We start from the raw sequence: 21,319 nt of genomic DNA, 5'->3' as shown, positions 1-21,319 counted from the left end.
CTTCAATGAATTGAAGTTCCCCCAACTTCCACAACATTACTCCAGTAACATTACCAATATGCCATCTTCCCTGTACAATGAGCTAGTATGAAATAATAGTCAGAGGAGATGAAGACACGTGTACAGATTAAATAAAGCAAGGCGATGAAAAGATGTAGATCATGGACATGGGGGTGTACCTATACACGTTCACATACATGCTTTCATATCGTCAGTCCATTGATGTGGTTGAGGGACAGGAATGGAGCTAATCAGAAACTTACCAGTAACAACCATTCGCCTTCCATTCAACTTGCTGGAAGTTAGAGCCGGAGTTCTGAGAGTTTTGTTTTTAATCCTTTGAAAAACAGACTCAAAATCGTCGCTGGATGTATCTGAAGGATCGGACATTTCATTCAATTGCTTGGAGTAAATGGGATGATTTGAGCTATTACCAGCTTCTGAACCCATAGGCTCTGTGGATAAAATGGAATCCAACATGCCCGAAGTGCAAGAACCCTGCTGTTCAGATCTCTTTTTCTTCCGTTTATCCAGCAGCCGATCGATCGGCAAACTTTTGACAAAATAGTCTTCAGTATTATTCGACAGTGATACCATTGATCTTGATGTAGTCGGTGTAGTATGGATTGCTTCCACAGAACATTCATTTACTGGCACATTGTTTCTCCGGATGGGTTCAGGTTGTTCTAAGAGACAGAAGACGAGGACATAATGTTAACTCCCGATTACAGCACAGGATGACCAACATCGTACACAATTTCAAAGACACCATTTGTATGCAGTAAACCAAATGCAAAATCTGTTCATTTAATGTTATTGCCATCTTCCACAAGGTATTACTGAAACTTTCTTCACACCAACCCAAATAATCCCTGGTGCATTTATTCAGTCAGAAAAATAATTGATATATATTTACTCTCTATTTTCTTTTCTCTGGAGCCAAGAAAATGTGTTTCTTATAGACTCCTGAGTGAATTGTTTCCAAAAGTCACAATGGTTGGCTTCTCAGCTACTCAGCTCAAATCATATAAGCTGCAGGCTCTCAATAATATAAAGCAGCACAGTGCGGGTATTCAGCAGACTCCAGAATACACATCAAAGGCATATCCACAGCTCAAGTTGAACTGTAATCAATTAAAGGCTGCAGGTGGAGGGACCTTAATGAACAATAGCCTGGGAAATCTAGGTACATACATAGGAATTGAGTAAGCTATTTGCCCTTTGAACCTGCTATGCCATTCAATAAGATCATGGCTGATCGGATTTGAACCTCAACTACACATTCCTGCCCACCCCGATAATCCTTCAGGCATTAGCTTATGAAGAATCTATCTCTTCTGCCTTAAAGATATTCAAGAATCCTGCCTCAACTACCCTCTGAGGAAGAGAATTCCAAAGCCCCACAACCGTCAGAAAACTTATTTCCTAATTTCTGTTCTAAATGGATGACTCCTCATTTTGAAACAACGACCCCTGAGCTCCAGATTATCCTACAAGAGAAAACATCTATCCTTTCCATATCTACCCGCTCAAGTGCCCCAACTCAGGATCCTACTTGCCCCAATCAAGTTTCTTATGCTTCAAACTCCAGCAGATACAAGCCCAACCTTTCCCCTCAAGGCAACCCGCCAATTCCAGATATTAATCCAGTAAACCTTCTCTGAACTGTCTCCAAGGCATTGATATCCCCCTTTCAAACAGGATGACCAACATCGTACACAGCACTCCAGTTGTGGTCTGACCAATACCCAGGACAACTTAAGCATAACCTCCTCCCTCCAGCACTCAATTCCCCACAATAAGTTACAGCATTCCAATAGTTTTGATAACCATTTGCTGCATCTGCAAACCAAACCCATGTGATTCATGTACTAGGACACCCAGATCCCTCCACATCCCAGATTCCCTGTAATCTCTCACAGTTGTCGACGATATACCTCTTTTTTTTCACTCATCTTGCTAATATGGGCAAACTCATTCTCCCACATTATACTCCATCTGCCAGATCTGTGCCCACTTACCCAACCCAGCCACAACCTCTTGCAGACCCACCAATGTCCACCCCACAAACTACTCACCCACCTCGCATTACCAAAAAATCCGAGCAACACCGTTGACAGAGGCAACAGTTCAGTCACAAGGACAAATGACAAAAACAATGTTAAATATTTCAAAACGAAGAAAAAACTATTTATCTTGGCATTCTGGCAGCCTGCACTGAATGGTATGCACTGTAAAATAAACAAAACATTTTGTATGGGAAAAGTGATTCTTCAAACATTAGAAATTACACCCCCGGGAAATGCCTTTAGATATATGCAGGTGAGGGCTTTTGTGAGGCGACAGGTGAGGGAATTCCCGTTGCTCCCGGCACAAGAAGTTCAAGATAGGGTGATCTCGGGTATATGGGTCGGGGAGGGCAAGGTGTCGGAAATACACCAGGAGTTGAAAGAAGAGGGGGAAGTGCTGGTAGAAGAACTGAAGGGTAAATGGGAGGAGGAGCTGAGGGAGGAGATTGAGGAAGGTCTGTGGGCTGATGCCCCAGGTAGGGTTAATTCCTCCTCCTCGTGTGCCAGGCTCAGCCTGATACAATTTAAGGTGGTCCACAGAGCGCACTTGAGGGGGCGAGGTTGAGTAGGTTCTTTGGGGTAGAGGACAGATGTGAAAGGTGCTCAGGGAGCCCAGCGAACCATGTCCATATGTTTTGGTCATGCCCGCCACTGGAGGGGTTCTGGAGAGGAGTGGCGGGAGCAATATCTCAGGTGGTGAAAGTCCGGGTCAAGCCAAGCTGGGGGCTAGCAATATTTGGAGTAGTGGACGAACCGGGAGTGCAGGAGGCGAAAGAGGCCGGCATTCTGGCCTTTGCATCCCTCGTAGCCCGGCGAAGGATCTTGCTAATGTGGAAGGAGGCAAAGCCCCCCAGCCTGGAGAAATGATATGGCTGGGTTCATAAAGTTGGAGGATTAAGTTTACCTTGAGAGGGTCTGCGCAGGGGTGCTACAGGCGGTGGCAACCGTTCCTAGACTATCTCGCGGAGCGTTAGAGCAAGGTCGGTCAACCTTGGGGGGGGGGGGGGGGGGGGGGGGGGGGGGGGGGGGGGGGGGGGGGGGAAAGAGAGGGGGTGGACTGCCTGGGAGGGTGAATGAGCAAGAGATAACATGGAGGGTTGGGGACGTACGGGTGAGGGCCAGTGTACAAAGCTGTGTAAATATATAATTTTGCAATGTATATATCTTGCTCTGCGCGATTTCTCGTTTTTTTTGTTACGGGGGGGGGGGGGGGGTTATTGTTTGTAAGGGAGAAAAATTGTGTTAAAAAACTTTAATAAATATATATATTTTTTAAAACATTAGAAATTGCTGTAGCAAACAGATGACATCTATTTCTAATCTTCAATTTGCAGTTTACTTACCATTATCAGCACTCTGTTCTGTCTCTACAATCCCATTTATATCCAATTCATCTAGAGATGAGTCATCACTCACGATAAAATCTTTGAGACTGTGCAGAAAATCTAATTACTATATGAATATCAGGAAGCATAATATGAAATTAGTAAATATACAATAATGTGCCCTGATGCCACAGTGTACTGGTGACTCCTGCCAACAACCACTAATGGGTCAATCATTAGGCACGGAAGAGATTGCACTGGAAAAGCAGGCATCCATTTCATTTCGACTTCCACCCCATTATGTATTCAGAATTTCTGTTCTCCATTCTAGAAATGTAAACGTTGGGTCAATGTGCTCAACTTTGCAATTAAGATTTTTCACAATACAGTAGTAATCCTAGAGGCAAGTGCAGACTATCAATGTTAACAAATAATTTTGAAACCAAGTACATATGCCCCCTCATTTATTAGGGGCACAATTAATGGAGTGAAATTTGAGAAAGACTGCTGCAAGCAATTTAACAGTTAATAGAAAGCTGGCATGTGTCGAGAATGGGGCAAATGGATATTCAAGATGTCAACTTCAGGTTAAGTGTGGTTAGAGGGCCCTGCATCAGTAATGTAATAAACATATTATTATGGTACTTCCTGAGAGCATTATAAAACAATATGTGACAGTGTGTCACACAAGGAGATATTTGTCCAAATGATCAAAAGCTTGAAGATCTTACTTTTTTGTAAGAAAGCAAGGTTGAGGTCTAGTAAGGGAAATCCAGAGCTTAGGAACCCAGCTGAAGCCACAGCCAAAGTGTTCAAAATATTGTTTTTGGGCTGGATAGTAAATATTAAAAGATTTTGAGCATCCAGCTGCTAAGATTTTGAGCATTTAGCTGCTAATGGAAATGATATTGGTGGATTGACCTGCTAAATTGCCCCTTAATTGTAAAAAAATAATTGGGTACTCTAAATTTAAAAAAAAAAACTTTGATTAGTACACCAAATCAGACAGTAACCATGGCAAGAGAAATGAAAGGTAATGGACGGAATCGCTTGCTGGAGAGTTTAGCAGAGACATGCCAAAGTCAGTGAAAAAGATAGGAGGGTCAGTTCTGATTAAAGATCATCGACCAGAAATATTAATTGTTTCTCTCTCCATAGATTCTGTCTGAACTGAGGATTTCTGCATTTTCTGGTTTTAGATCACAAGGATTTAATTCCTACTCAAATAACAACCAACTCCTAATGAATTCTGTGCGCACTATCACATCTGAAAATCCAGGAACTAGCGATTTGATTCACTGAAAAGATTTAGTTGAAACGGATTTGAATTAAATAGTAATTAGTGGGATCCTAACTGTCATATTCAAGCAAGAACAAAAAATGTGGACAGGGTCAACATCATGGCGGCACGGTGGCTGGTGGCCCAGTAGTTACAGCCTCACAGCCCCAGAGACCCGGGTTCAATTCCGGGATCGGGTGACTGTGTGTGGAGTTGCAGTGTCTCCCAGTGTCTGCATGGGTTTCCTCCGGGTACTCCAGTTTCCTCCCACAGTCCAATGATGTGCAGGTTAGGTGGATTGGCCAGGCTAAATTGCCCCTTAAGTGTCCAAAAGGTTAGGTGGGGTTACTGGGTTACGTGGATAGGGTGGAAGTGCTGGTTTAAGTAGAGTGCTCTTTCCAAGGGCCGGTGCAGACTTGATGAGCTGAATGGCCTCCTTCTGCACTGTAAATTCTATGATTAATCCACAAAGCTCTGAAAATCATTGAAATCAGTAGAGACCAGATCAAACTGCTTTTCTCCTTATGTTGAAGTCGAGGTATGAAGAGTCCAACGCATTTCTGAGCTGACAGAAATCGGTCTATGAATTAAGCCCTTCTGATTGTGATGTCCGAACCTAATTTTATGCAATAATTAAATTGATACAAAAATTTCCATTTTGCAACCAAGCATTAAGCCACTTACTCACCAATCATCATTTTCCCTGCAAGCCTTGTGCTTCTGGGATTTATTCAATGTTTTTACATGCATCAGAACTGATGGAGAAAGAGATTATGTCCATGTTAGCATACAAAATTAAACGCATTAATTCCTCCCTATTCTTTACATATATTATCTGCATTACAGCACTGTGCAAAATCCTTCCTGAAGCTGCAACAAACATATGTAAACCTCAGCACATGGCCCAACGAAACAATGAGATATTTTTAAAAATCTGTCTCATGGATCATTATAGTGCACACAGGAACATAAAGTACAGAGCAGGAAAAAAAAAAGAAACCACTATACTCAGTTCATCTAGCCATCTACTCTCAAATATCTTCCCAATTCTGCGAGGTTTTTGTTTTTGACCCACAGGTTCCTCACTCTGCATAAGCTCTTAAGCTTGAACTGTCCATGCAGTCTTTAAAGCTTAAGCTCAGGTCCCTGGTTCTATCATTTGTGACAATCTGAAATTCCGAGGCTTCAATTAAACCTTTTCCTCAATTGATTTTGAATTAATTTGACTATGAGCATAATGCTCTCTACAGTAAACAAAGTATGCTAAATATGGTCCTAATCCTTTGCGTTTCAATGGAAGTAGTTTCAGTTCCTCAAGCATCTCTTCATAACCATAGCTGCCCATACCTGGCAGCATTCTGGTAAGTCTACATTACATGCTTGCTGTGGCATTAATATCCTTTGCACAAGTAATAGTTCGCAATGCTCCAATTGGGACTCAAGCAACATTTTGTACATATTGATCATTTTGACCGTCTATTTCTACCTTCGTAACATCACCCAACTTAGCGCATCTGCTGCTGAAATCCTCAATCATACCTATGGTATCTCCAAACGTGACTACGCCAGTGCCCTACTGGCTCCAACATTCTATCCTCCGTAAACCAAAACTTTGCTACTTATGTTTAACTTGCAGCAAGTCCGTACCCCTAGCACCCCTGGGCTCACTTGACTTGCTTTTGTCAAGTAAAGTCGTTGAAATTCTCATCCTGGTTTTCAAATTGTTCCATGGCCTCACCCTTCCCTTTCTCGGTCATCTCCATCCCACACCCTAAAGAGAGATATCTGTGCTGTTCCAATTCTGACTTCTTGTGCATTCTTAATTTCCATTGCTCACCATTGGTGGCCATGTCTAAGGTTCCTACCCCCAAACTCTGGAATACACAGTCTATGGCTCGCTACCTCACTTTCCTCCTTTAAGACACTCCTTAAAACGCACCTTTTTTGGCTTAGATGACCAAATGCTTAGTCAATGTCCCAGTTCTTCTAGTCTCCAGATCAGACTCCAGACATACATCCCTGTGCATTCTGAACCTCCAAAAGCCCAAATGCACTGACTCCACAGGAATTGTCCAGGAAGTTTGAACATCTGATGGGCAATTGTTCTGCTCCCCAAATCCATCCAAAAAAGTCTCAGGCGGTGTGTTGGAGTCAGGGACTATGGACAGTCCGACCTAGTTACTGGACAGTTATCCTGGCAATGCTAGACAGCACGGCGGCACAGTGGTTAGCTCTACTGCCTCACAGCGCCAAGGTCCCAGGTTCGATCCCGGCTCAGGGTCACTGTCCGTCGGCCTGGAGTTTGCACATTCTCCCCGTGTCTGCGTGGGTTTCGCCCCCACAACCCAAAGATGTACAGGTTAGGAGGATTGGCCATGCTAAATTGCCTGTTAATTGGAAAAATTTAATTGGGTTCACAATTTTTTTAAAAAAAGGGAAATTCTAGACAGAAAAATCCTAGTTGAACTCCCCGGCACCTATAAATTGAATGCACCCCCCTCCACCATCCCCCTCAACTACCCAGCTCCCCAGACCCCATAACAACCCGTCCTAACCAGCACCAGCCACCTGACTTGCTTTCCCCTAATCACCAACCCAACTCGACCCATCAACTAACACTTAAAACTTACCTTACAGCAACTTGGGTTGTAAAAAGGGAGCATAGAATTCACAGTGCAGAAGGAGGCCATTCAGCCCATCTAGTCTGCACCGGCTCTTGGAAAGAGCACCCCACTTAATTCCCACACCTCCATCCTATGCCCGTAACCCAGTAACCCCACCTAACCTTTATTGGGTACTAAGGGCAATTTAGCATGGTCAATCCACCTAACCTGCACATCTTTGGGCTGTGGGAGGAAACCGGAGTACCGGGAGGAAACCCACGCATACACAGGGAGAAGTTGCAGACTCCACCCCAACAGTGACCCAAGCCGGGAATTGAACCTGGGACCAGGCGCTGTGAAGCAACCATGCTAACCACTGTGCGACCGTGCTGCCCACAGACCAGGTAAGGACGACAGATTTCTTACCCTAAAGGACATTAATGAACCAGATGGGCTTTTACGACAATTGATAATGGCTTCATGGTCATCATTAGACTTTTAATTCCAGATTTTAAATTCAATTAAAATTTCACCATGGCGGGATTCGACCCTCATCCCCAGAGAATGACTCTGCATCTCTGGATTACTATCCCAGCGCCAATACCACTATGCCACTGCCCTCCCGAGGTTTCACAGTGATTTTCTTCATTACTCTGAGGATTCCGGCATTGGATGAGTTTTTCTGCTTTGAGGATCAGAAGTCTAACTTTTTCAACAAATGCAGTTAAATGGATCGTTTTCGGCCTGATCAGGGTCAGGTGCAGGCTCTGCTTGGAAGTTTTTGGCTATTAATCTCCTTATCATGCCATGGGACATGTCATTGCATTAAAGTTGTTGATTCTTTATTTGATGGCAATGTCCCCATTTATAAAACTCTAAAATGCTGTTGACTATTTTCATTGTCTTCTCAAAGAACAAAACAGCACAGGAACAGGCGCTTCGGCCCTCCAAGCCTGCGCCAACCATGGTACCTGCCTAAACTAAAACCGTCTGCACTTACGGAGTTCGTATCCTTCCATTCCCACACTATTCATATATTTGTCTAGATGTCCCTTAAATGCCATTATTGTACCTGCCCCTACCACCACCTCAGGCAGCTCGTTCCATATATTTACCACCCTCTGTGTAAAATAAAAATTGCCTTGCACAGCTGTTCTAAACTTTTCCCCACGCACTTTAAACCTCTGCCCCCTAGTACTTGACTCGTCTACCCTAGGAAAGAGCATCCGACTATCCACTCCGTCCATGCCACTCATAATCTTGTAGACATCTATCAGGTCACCTCTCAACCTCCGTCGTTCCAGTGAGAACAGAGTTTAACTAACCTCCCCTCATAGCTAATGCCCTCCATACCAGGCAACATCCTAGTAAACCGCTTCTGTACCCTCACCAAAGCATCCACATCCTTCTGGTAATGTGCCGACCAGAATTGTACACAATATTCCAAATGAGGCTCAACTAAGGTCCTGTACAGCTGCAACATGACTTGCCAATTTTTATATTCAATGCCCCGACCGATGAAGGCCAGCATGCCATATGCCTTCTTGACCAACTTATCCACTGGGATTGCCACGTTCAGTGATCGATGGTCATGCACGTCCAGATCTCTCTGCTTGTCAGTACTCGCAAGAGTTCTACCATGTATTGTGTAATTCCTACATGCATAGGACCTTCCAAAGTGCATTACTTGTCTGGATTAAACTCCATTTGCCATTTCTCCGCTTAAGACTCCAACCGTTTATATCCTTATGCATCCTCTGACAATCCTCTTCACTATCTGCAACTCCACCAATTTTTGTGTCGTCTGCAAACTTACTAATCAGATCAGCTACATTTTCTTCCAAATCATTTATATACACCACGGACAACAAAGGCCCCAGAACTGACCCCTGTGGAACACCACTAGTCACAGCCTTCCATTCAGAGAAGTTTTAAGGAAATCTTTTCCTGGATAAATTTAGAGTACCCAATTATTTTTTTCCAATTAAGGGGCGATTTTAGCATGGCCAATCCACCTACGTACATCTTTTGGGGTTGTGACCCACACAGACAAGGGGAGAATGTGCAAACTCCACACGGACAATGACCAGGATCGAACTCGGGTCCTCGGTGCCATGAGGCAGCAGTGCTAGCCGCGGCGCCACCGTGCTGCCCCACTTTCAGGAAATCTTCCACATTATGATCCCAGCTGGTGTTATTACTGGACATCCCAAGGTGCAATCTAGATTGGTAGATCCTAACACTTGGAAATTTTGTCCCCCTGCCCCCAGTGCATTCTCCCAGTGTCTGCATGGGTCTCATCCCCACAACCCAAAGATGTGCAGGATTGGTGGATTGGCAATGCTAAATTGCCCACCTTAATTGGAAGAAAATGTAAAACTAAAAAAACACAAATAAAGTAGTACAAATTAAACAGAGCTGTATCTTATTTCTAATGCACACAAATACAAATATAATGTACTTCTTCTGCAGTCCATAATATTCAACATCTTCCTTGCTTGCCCACACTCTATGAAGCACATACTCCCATTACTTGTTTCTTCGCAAAAAACAAGTGTTCACATACGCTCATCATCCATGCAGGCTGACACACAAGTCTATTTAGCACTAAGGATCAATCATCCCCAGCTCGACGAGTCCCACACAGGGTTATAGCACCCCTCCCCAAAGACCGAAAATTCACTTTAAAAAAAAAAAAAGACCATGGAGGAGGAGAGGACAAAGAAAAACCAAGGAGGACAAAGAGGACAAAAAACCGTTAACACAAAACAATGGCCAGACGACAAAAGGAAACAATACAATAAGTGTTTCAGGCCCAACAGGGCACCACAAAAAGGGGGGAAAACAAGACAGACCGTAACACACCCTGCCGAACATTGGGCGAGATTCTCCGACCCCCCCACCGGGTCAGAGAATCCCTGGGGCGCCGCGCAAACAGCGATTCTACGCAGAGCGGAGAATCGCCGCTATTGGCGCCGGCAAGGTCGGCACCGCTCTACGCGGCCCCCACCCCCCCGCTCGATTCTCTGGCCTGGATGGGCCAAGCGGCCGTAGCAAAAAACCCGAGTCCCGCCGGCACCTTTCTAACATGGTCTGAGCCTGCGGGACCTCGGCCTTGAAGGGTCCGGGGGGGGGGGGGGGGGGGTCCACGATCGGGGGCCCACCGATTTGCGGGCCAGCCTCTAGGGCTGGGGGCCTCCTTCCTTCCGCGCCAGCTCCTGTAGCCCCACGCCATTTGGCGCGGAGAAGAAAGCCACTGCGCATGCGGCATTGGCACCGGTGCCACTGTGCATGCGCGAGTTGGCGCCGGTGCCATTGCACATACATGGATCCTGCAGCACCCAGTTGACGCGGGGTTCAGCAGCTGGAGCAGCGTGGGCCGCTCCAGAGCCGTGCTGGCCCCCTGTGGCCCGGAGAATCGGGCGCCGGAGGGCCTGTTGACGCCGGTGGTGACTCCCGCTTTTACGCCAGCGTCAACACTTAGCCGCCCGATAGGAGAATCCCGCCCATTATGTCCAGCTCAACAGCCCCACTAACCACACAAAGGGCAAAGCCACTGACAACCGAGCCTGGGGACGGTGCGCACCACAGTGGCTGACCCATCGACCTGAGGCCTTAACAGCACCGTGTAATTTTCAGCCACAAGGGGACTGGGGAATCAGACAACTCCCAATACCACACTCCATATACCCCAAAAATACTGGCCACAGCATCAACATACAAACAGGGTATTAACTGCACCCACCAAATGCTCAAGGATCTGTCGCCCCAGAATTTATACAGTATCAATTCAATCAGTCACATAAAAAATAAATACTGGGGACTTCCGGGTGCGGCGATGACCAGCTGAGTCGCACGTTTCGGCACCTCCCGTTGGAACGGACTTTTGGGCTTTTATTAGGAGCCCCAACGGCAATTTTTGACGGCTAAAACCATTGTGCGGTGAAATAGAAGGGAATCCCCCCGGATACATATGGAGAAAGAAGTGAGTAGTGGCTGGATTGCAGAGGATCCTCAGGAGCAGCGGCAAGGAAGGGAAGCACGAAGCAAGATGGCGGCGGAAGGAGGCCGTTTGGTGTGGGGCCCGGAACAGCAAGAGTTCCTGCGGCGCTGTGCGGAGGACCTGAAGAAAGAGGTGTTGGCCCCGATGCTACAGGCGATTGAAGGGCTAAAGGAGGCACAGAAGACCCAGGAGTTGGAGCTTCGTGATGTGAAGGCAAAGGCTGCTGAGAATGAGGATGAAATACAGGGCCTGGTGGTGAAGACAGAGACGCACGAGGCACTGCATAAAAGGTGTGTAGAGAGGCTGGAAGCCCTGGAGAATAACTCGAGGAGGAAGAACTTAAGAGTTGTGGGTCTTCCCGAAGGTGCAGAGGGGGCGGACGTCGGGGCATATGTGAGCACATTGCTTCACTCGTTAATGGAACCGGAGGCCCCGACAGGCCCCTTGGAAGTGGAGGGAGCATATCGAGTCCTAGCGCGAAGACCAAAGGCAGGAGAAATACCTCGAGCCATAGTGGTGAGGTTTCACCACTATAAGGACAGGGAGATGGTCCTGAGATGGGCGAAAAAGACACGGAACTGCAGGTGGGAGAATGCGGTGATCCGCGCGTACCAGGATTGGAGTGCGGAGATGGCGAGAAGGAGGGCGAGTTTCAATCGGGCCAAGGCGATGCTACATAGAAAGGGGGTATGGTGAACTGTGGGCGCCGGTGGGGAAGGAGAGGGGGAAGGAGAGAGGGAGCTGCACCATTAGGGGCGGGACTGAGTGGGAAACACGGGCTTTGTTCCCGCGCTATGGTAATTGCGGCGGGAAAGGGAGCGCAGGAAGGACGGGACCTCACGCAATGGGGGCCAGGGATAAACGGGGGAAGCCGAGGTCAGCCAGAGTTTGCTGACTTCTGGGAGTAACATGGGGGGAGCAATTACGCTAGAAAGGGATCTAGCGGAGGGGGGGGGGTTAACTGGGTTGCTGCTGCTAAGGGAAAGTGGAAGCCGTTATGGGGCGGGGTGGTCAGGATGGGAGGACACCGTCGGGGGGACAAACGGGAGCGTGGGAACCGGGTGAGGAGCTGGTCTAAAAAAGGGGATGGCTAGTCGACATGGGGGGGTTGGGGGGGGGGGGGGGGGGAGGTAAAGAGCCCCCCGACCCGGTTGATCACGTGGGATGTGAGAGGGCTGAATGGGCCGATTAAGAGGGCAAGGGTACTCGCGCACCTAAAGAAATTAAAAGGCAGATGTGGTCATGCTACAGGAGACGCACCTAAAACTGGCGGATCAGGTCAGATTACGTAAAGGATGGGTGGGACAGGTATTTCATTCGGGCTTGGATGCGAAAAATAGAGGGGTGGCTATATTAGTGGGGAAACGGGTAGTGTTTGAGGCGAGGACCATAGTAGTGGACAGTGGGGGTAGATACGTGATGGTGAGTGGCAGATTACAAGGGGAAGCGGTGGTTCTGGTGAACGTATATGCCCCGATCTGGGATGATACAAACTTCATGAAGCGTATGATGGGGCGTATCCCAGACCTGGAGGCGGGAAAGTTGGTAATGGGGGGAGATTTCAACACGGTGCAGGATCCAGGACTGGACCGGTCCAGGTCTAGGACCGGGAGGAGGCCGGCAGCAGCCAAGGTGCTTAAGGACTTCATGGAGCAGATGGGAGGAGTAGACCCTTGGAGATTCACTAGGCCCAGGAGTAGGGAGTTTTCGTTCTTCTCCCATGTCCACAAAGTGTATTCCCAGATAGACTTCTTTGTCCTGGGAAGGGCACTGATCCCAAAGGTGACAGGGACGGAGTATTCGGCCATAGCCATCTCGGACCATGCCCCACATTGGGTAGATCTGGTAGTAGGAGAGGAAAAGGAACGGCACCCACTCTGGAGATTAGATATGGGACTGTTGGCGGATGAGGGGGTGTGTATAAGGGTTAGGGGATGTATCGAAAGGTACCTGGAGATTAACGATGATGGAGAGGTTCAGGTGGGAGTGGTCTGGGAGGCACTGAAGGCGGTGGTCAGAGGGGAACTGAATCCATAAAGGCCCATAAGGGGAAACAAGAGAGTAAAGAGAGGGAGCGATTGTTGAGAGAAATTTTGAGGGTGGATAGGCAATATGCAGAGGCTCCGGATGAGGGACTGTACAGGGAAAGACGAAGGTTGCATACGGAATTTGACTTGCTGACTACGGGCAGGGCAGAGGCACAATGGAGGAAGGCACAGGGAGTACAGTATGAGTACGGAGAGAAGGCGAGCCGGTTACTGGCCCAACAATTGAGGAAGAGAGGGGCGGCGAGGGAGATAGGTGGGGTGAGGGACGAGGAGGGTGAGATGGAACAGGAACAGAGAGGGTGAACGGGGTGTTTAAGGCATTTTATGAGAGGCTGTATAAGGCTCAACCCCCGGAAGGGAAGGAGGGAATGATGCACTTCCTGGATCAGCTGGAATTCCCGAAGGTGGAGGAGCAGGAGAGGGAGCACAGATTGAGGTGGAGGAGGTGGTAAAAGGGATTGGGAGCATGCAGGCAGGGAAGGCCCCGGGACCAGATGGGTTCCCAGTGGAATTTTATAGGAAATACATGGACCTACTAGCCCCGCTTCTGACGAGAACCTTTAACGAGGCCAGGGAAGGGGGTCGCTGCCCCCGACAATGTCGGAGGCGATGATATCGCTGCTCCTGAAGAGGGACAAAGACCCGCTGCAGTGCGGGTCTTACAGGCCTATCTCCCTTCTGAATGTAGATGCCAAGCTCTTGGCCAAGGTGATGGCGACGAGGATCGAGGATTATGTTCCAGGGGTGGTTCACGAGGATCAAACTGGGTTTGTTAAGGGGAGACAGTTGAACACTAATATACGGAGGCTGCTCGGTGTGATGATGATGTCCCCGCCGGAGGGCGAGGCGGTGATAGTGGCGGCGATGGACGCTGAGAAAGCATTTGATAGAGTGGAGTGGGATTACCTGTGGGAAGTGTTGAGGAGATTTGGATTTGGAGAGGGGTTTATTGGGTGGGTTCAGCTTTTATATAGGGTCCCGGTGGCAAGTGTGATCACAAACAGGCAGAGATCTGACTACTTCCGTCTATATAGAGGGAAAAGACAGGGGTGTCCCCTGTCCCCTATACTGTTTACGTTGGCAATTGAGCCACTGGCCATAGCGCTGAGGGTCTTTCGGAAGTGGAGGGGAGTACTTAGGGGAGGAGAAGAGCACCGGGTGTCATTATACGCGGATGATTTGTTGCTGTATGTCGCGGACCCAGTGGAGGGGATGCCCGAGATAATGCAGGCACTCGGGGTTTGGGGAATATTCGGGATATAAACTGAATATGGGGAAAAGTGAGCTGTTTGTGATGCACCCTGGGGAACAGAGCAGGGGAATAGATGATTTGCCGCTGAGGAGAGTAACAAGGGATTTTCGGTACCTAGGGATCCAGATAGCCAGGAACTGGGGAACCTTGCATAAGCTTAATTTAGGAAGATTGGTGGAGCAGATGGAAGAGGATTTTAGGAGATTGGACATGGTGCCCCTGTCACTGGCGGGCAGGGTGCAGGCAGTCAAAATGGTGGTCCTTCCGCGATTTCTTTTTGTGTTCCAGTGCCTCCCTGTGATGATTACCAAGGCTTTTTTCAAAAAAGTGGATGAGCGTTATGAGCTTTGTGCAGGCTGGAAAGACCCCAAGAGTGAAGAGGGGGTTTCTGCAGCGTAGCAGGGATAGGGGGGGGACTGGCACTGCCGAGCTTAAGTGACTATTATTGGGCCGCCAATATATCAATGGTATGCAAGTGGATGGGGGAAGGGGAGGGAGCGGCGTGGAAAAGACTAGAGATGGCGTCCTGTAGGGGAACCTGCCTGCAAGCATTAGCGACGGCGCCTTTACCGTTCTCCCCGAAAAAGTACACCGCAAGTCCAGTGGTGGTGGCAACACTGAAAATTTGGGGGCAGTGGAGACGACATAAGGGAGTGACGGGTGCCTCAGTGTGGTCCCCGATAAGGAACAACCATAGGTTCGTCCCGGGAAGGATAGATGGGGGATTTAAATCTTGGCACCGAGCAGGAATTGCGAAATTGAAGGACTTGGTCTTAGATGGGACGTTCGCGTGTCTGGGAGCACTGACAGAAAAATATGGGTTGCCACCTGGGAATGCATTTCGCTATATGCAAGTGAGGGCATTTGTGAGGCAGCAGGTGAGGGAATTTCCGCAGTTCCCGGCGCAAGAGATCCAGGACAGAGTGATTTTGGGGGCATGGGTGGGTGATGGTAGGGTGTCAGATATATATAGGGAAATGAGAGATGAGGGGGAAGACGATGGTAGAGGAGCTGAAGGGAAAATGGGAGGAGGAGCTGGGGGAAGAGATTGAGGAGGGGCTGTGGGCAGATGCCCTAAGTAGGGTAAACTCTTCTAACTCGTGTGCCAGGCTCAGCCTGATACAATTCAAGGTTCTCCACAGGGCGCATATGACGGGAGCAAGGCTGAGTAGATTTTTTGAATGGAGGATAGGTGCGGGAGATGCGCGGGAAGCCCGGCGAACCACACCCACATGTTTTGGTCATGTCCGGTATTGCATGGGTTCTGGGTGGGTGTGGCAAAAGTGATTTCAAAGGTGGTGGGGGTCCGGGTCGAACCAGGCTGGGGGTTGGCTATATTTGGGGTTGCAGATGAGCCGGGAGTGCAGGAGGCGAGAAAGGCCGATGTTTTGGCCTTTGCGTCCCTAGTAGCCCGGCGAAGGATTCTACTTATGTGGAAAGAAGCTAAACCCCCGGGCATGGAGGCCTGGATAAACGACATGGCAGGGTTTATAAAATTGGAGCGGATAACGTACGCACTAAGAGGTTCGGCTCAAGGGTTCACCAGGCGGTGACAACCGTTCCTTGACTACCTCGCAGAACGGTAAGGGAAATGGAGTAGGTAGCAGCAGCAACCCGGGGGGGGGGGGGGGGGGGGGGGGGGGGCCCACGCGGGCCCTCAGGGGTTTCCTATTGTTGTTTGTATATTAGTTATTTATACTGGCATGTGGGACTTTATAGTCTTGAAGAGTTATTATTTTGTTGTTGGCAGTTGCCGGTTAGTTAATATATTATTTATTTGTTAAAAAAAAAACGGTCATTATTATTTATATTGTTTTAAAGTTGTAAAATGGGGAAAATCCTGTACTGTTCTTGTTTGACCGGAAAAATTTTGAATAAAATATATATTTTTTTAAATAAATAAATACTGGGTCCACACACCCCAACTGTATTGGTAGGCACAAAACCTGCAGCCTTGCAGTAACATCAGTACCCATGTAAAATACCGCTGTAGTCCATTTTGTAGACCCAACCAACAGACTTCCAAAATCAATGCCGCACTCACAAACCCCAACGATAGTCCAAAAGGACAGCGGCCAACTCCAATAAGGACTCCCCAGTTAACCATTATGCCACAGCAAGCCAGCATCTCGAAATGACCACAAATGGAAAACGTTGCACGACCATTGCCAGAAGTCGCCATGATGAAGGCGTTTCTGGTACTGTCGGATACATCAGACACCGGAACTCTCCCAGCACTAACACTCCACAAACCGGCATCAATCCTCGGCCCATTGCCACCTCACGTTTCAATACAGGTTCCGAAAAAGAATCTAGCAGCAACAAAAGTCCATACCTCAAGCAACAACATTTCGGGGAAGGCGGCCGACTGTTCCAATTCATCCTCGTCACCAATAAAGTAAATGGCAAAGGGGAATCCAAAGAGCTCATAAGAAAGACATTTATTCAGCTTAACAGCAGCATTTACACAGGACTCTGTTACACAACTCAGGATCCTCACTTCTTTCTATCAGCTGCTACTGATGCAGAGTTATAACAAAAGCTTTCTGCTCCTGGCATCTTTCCCTACTTCATTGCAAAGAAATGAAGCCAAGTAAGCCTTGCCCTATAAACAGGGAATTTCAAAACCAATGGGGAAAAGCATTTGCACATATCGTACCTTCACCTAGGAAGCACATTGTTGCACAAGCAACTTTGTCGGTCAAATGAAGAGCCAATCATACTTCAAGAAAAGTGGAACAACTCAGCTGTGAGGCTCTTGCGATGCTACCTGCTTCAAGCTCCTGCAACAGACTCATTTTCATCTTAGATTAGAGCAAGCAATTAGAGACTGCACCACTTCTACCTACTGGATGACTGGAAGGAGTCGTGGGGAGGAAATTGCTGGCTTCAAAAATCCTTACTTTCAAGGTCTGACCAGTAGGAAAAAATATAGGAATTTGAAGAACATGGCAATTAAGCACTTTGAGACTGTTCTACCATTCAATCAGATCGTGGCTGATCTCTTCCTGATCTCAAATCCACCTCCCCATCTGTTGCGCATATCCCTTCAACCCGTTTTTAAAATCAGAAATATATCTATCTCCTTCATGAAACCATTTAATGACTCCGATTCCACTGCACTATGGGGCAGTGAGTTCCACAAATTCACCACCCTCTGCAAGAAACAGTTCCTCCTCATATCAGTAGTCTCTCATTTAGTCTATTTTCTTTGATGGCTCCTTGACTTTTCATTTTGTTCTATTTCTGGATCCAACATCGCATTAGTTAAATGTTGCTCTTAATACAAATATTCCTAGGATGCAGTTCAAATTTGCACCTCTCACAATAGAGCAATAGGATGGCAAGTATGGAAACTGGATTAGGTTTGCACTGCTGCATATTGGATTACTCAAGGCTAAGGCAGATTCTTGTATTTGTTTTTATACTGAAATTATTCATTATGTACTAACATTGGTATGCTGAATATAGAAACAGGGTGACAATGTTCAATTCTCTATAGCTGACTTGTTGAAGACAAAGGTAAACTTTAAACGTACATTTTAAGATGCTACTCACATTTTTCATAATTTTCATCCGCACTGGAATCTGTGCTTAGTTCAGAAACATAGTCAGGTCTGATGTGGACAAAACATGAACAAAAGAATGGCCTTTAGGATGATTTCTGTACATAGAAATTGATAGCATAGAACTGCACTGCTGCCTTTCAGATGATGTGTTAAACTAAGACTCATCTTCCCTCTCAGATAGGAGCAAAATATCCCATGGCACTATTTTGAAGTGGAGCGGGGATGTTATCCCCAGTGATCTGGCCGATATTTATTTCTCAAATGAACATCACAAAAAACAATTATTGCATCGCTATCATATTGCAGTTTGTGAGCGTGCCGTCCGAATTGGCTTCCCAATTACCTACATTACAATTGTGGCGTAGTGGTATTGTTGCTGGACTAATAATCCAGAGGCCCCCCCCCCCAAGGGTAATGCTCTGGGGACCTGGGTTTGAAATCCACCAGGGCAGATGGGGGAATTTGAATTCAATTAAAAAAATATGGAATTAAAAATCTAATGATGACCATGAAACCATTGTTGATTGTCACAAAAACCCACCTGGTTCACTAATGTCATTTAGGGAAGGAAATCTGCCATCCATACCTGGTCTGGCCTACATGCGACTCCAGATCCACAGCAATGTGGTTGACTTCAGGGATGGGCAATAAATGCTGGCCCAGCCAGCGATGCCCACATCTCATAAACAAATTTTAAAAATGTAAAAATGGCCACTATACTTCAAAAATATTTCTGGCTAGAAAGCGCCGAGATGTTCTGTGGTCTTGAAACTCTGCCAGGTGTTGCAGCTTTACACTTAAGTTATCTGTATTTACTTACAATTTCATTTAATTGTTTGAGATTTTTATCCACTTCCCTTTTTAAAAAAAAGTTAAAATAACCAATTATTTTTTTTCCACTTAAGGGGCAATTCAACGTGGCCAATCCGCCTAACCTGCACATCTTTGGGTTGTGGGGGTGAGGCCATGAAGACACGGGAAGAATGTGCAAACCTCACATGGACAGTGACCCAGGGGTCGAGTCCGGGGCCTCAACGGCGTAGGCAGCAGTACCTACCGTGCCGCCCTTTTATCCACTGCCTTTTTAAAAATTAGAAATTAATTCTGCTGCCACCACTACTTATAGGTGAAGATGTGAAATGACCTGCTGCGTAAAAAAATTATTTTATTGTTGGTGATCTTGTATCCTTTGGTTATTAGATTACTAACTAGTAGAAATAGTCAGTCCTGATTTACCTTTATCAAATCCAATCAGATCTCCTTTAAACCTTCTCCATCCTAATTAAGTATTTAGTCCTTCTCCAACCTCTCATAACTGAAGCCTCTCATCCAGAGATCAGGGAATTCCTTCTGCACATTCCATATGACTAAATCAACAAGCAATTGAGCACCAACTTCACGAGTGTTGGTATATTCTTGAATAGGTATATTCTTGTACAGGTTAAAATCAATGCAAGGAAGGATAGCTAATTAATGTACTAATTTTTCTCAACATTTGCACCATCGGTATACTACAAAAAATGACCAGTTACTTTTCCCATCAGGGTTTATTGAAATAGAAGCTATAACATCCATAGTCTCCAGTATACTTGCACCAGGGGCTGGTTTAGGACAGTGGGCTAAACAGCTGTATTATAATGCAGAGCAAGGCCAGCAGCGCGGGTTCAATTCCTGTACCGGCCTCCCCGAACAGGCGCTGGAATGTGGCGAATAGGGGCTTTTCACAGTTTTCATTGAAGTCTACTTATGACAATAAGCGATTATTATATTATTACCTTTTAGTTTTAGTTCTCGAGATGCATCTTGATGTGGAATCTGTGTTTAATGGCCTCGTATGGATGATATCGGAGTTAACACCTGTAAAATGCGTACAAAACAAGATCCTGGATTGTAAAATTACAACAATGCCGTGAGAGTTGATGGAGTGGTATTCATGGAACAGAAACAAGGGAAGAAAGTATGAAATAATACTGTATTTCTTAACTAGAGCATTACACACACAGCCTGTACATAATATATATATATTATTTCCCCCCTCATCATAAGCTCTAATAATTTAAAAATTAAAAGTGGTGGAAGCAGAATTATAATACATACTGGACCTAAAATAAAATCTTCAATCAAACTATTCAGCCACCTCATTAAGCCAGAGGTTACCATCAACTCCGGGCAAGATAAACTGATTAAAAGCTCATCTTTAAAGCAAGGTCAGTCCTCTACTCAGCTAAATAGAATATTTCCTACAATTAAAACTTTTGCTGAGCAGATATACACTCTAAATTCATTGAAGGTAAGGTAACAAAATGTAAATACCGCCGAAGGCCACAAATTTCAGTCTATCCACACCAGATACCAAGATTTTGCATATCTAGCCATTGTTTTACACTCAAAGCTGAAAGCAGCTCCGAAGTAGAGTGGTGAAGAAAGAAAAGGAAACAAGTTACCAAAGATTCATTTTAAAATTTCTTCCACCCTACTGCCTCATTTTCTCCAATCCATACCATACTACTCATCTCTACAGCATTATCTTAATTCTGCATTCAATGGACAGACAGAGGCAGAGGTAGAGGCTGCAGGTTAAACTGCACATCTATTTAAGGTCAGGTATACTATTTTTTGCATTTAACAAATTTTTATGTCCAGATTTTTAAACTGCCTATGAAACGTTGCCACATTTAAATCACACCATCCAGCTAAGTGCAGATGCTAACAGGAAGTGTGTGCAGGAGTCTGTGCCCTCTCTTGAACATGCACAATGTTCCTCATGTTCAAAGCCCAAAGTTCAATATTCCAGTTGAAGCTGAACCAGTTTTAAGTAAAGGTTCTTCATTACTTGTAATCGTGTAGCTTTTCATAAAGCTCAGGATTCCATGTGTCTTATTAACCACTTTCTCAACTTGCCCTGCCAACTTCAACAATTTAGGCACATATCTCCCTAGGTTCATCTTTTCCTGCACTTCCCATTAGGATTATTCCCCTTGGGGCGGAGCAGTGGTTCCCACTGCTGCCTCACGGCGCCGAAGGTCCAGGTTTGATCCTGGCCCCGGGTCACTATCCATGTGGAGTTTGCACATTCTCCCTGTGCCTGCGTGGGTCTCACACCCACAACCCAAAGATGTGCAGGATAGGTATCCACGCTAAATTGCCCTTTAATTGGAAAATAAATTTAAA

The 21,319-nt window shown here is 46.3% G+C and overlaps 1 protein-coding gene across 3 annotated transcripts in view; it reads right to left on the bottom strand.

The window, feature by feature from the left end:
• The window catches only part of gcna (germ cell nuclear acidic peptidase), a 68,423-nt gene that overhangs the window by 38,530 nt on the left and 8,574 nt on the right, over positions 1-21,319 (bottom strand). For all 3 annotated transcript variants that reach the window (XM_072505475.1, XM_072505477.1, XM_072505476.1), the window contains exons 4-8: positions 19,924-20,005; positions 18,138-18,196; positions 5,362-5,428; positions 3,413-3,501; positions 264-686 (exon numbers count right to left, since the gene is read on the bottom strand). In XM_072505475.1, the coding sequence (XP_072361576.1) occupies positions 264-686; positions 3,413-3,501; positions 5,362-5,428; positions 18,138-18,196; positions 19,924-20,005 (720 nt within the window). The remainder of the gene's footprint in view (positions 1-263; positions 687-3,412; positions 3,502-5,361; positions 5,429-18,137; positions 18,197-19,923; positions 20,006-21,319) is intronic.

This window comes from Scyliorhinus torazame, chromosome 5 (assembly GCF_047496885.1).
Source record: "Scyliorhinus torazame isolate Kashiwa2021f chromosome 5, sScyTor2.1, whole genome shotgun sequence".
In the NCBI taxonomy this organism is placed as follows: domain Eukaryota; kingdom Metazoa; phylum Chordata; class Chondrichthyes; order Carcharhiniformes; family Scyliorhinidae; genus Scyliorhinus; species Scyliorhinus torazame.
Note: the sequence above shows the minus strand (reverse complement) of the source record. Positions and strands in the feature narration are given on the sequence as shown.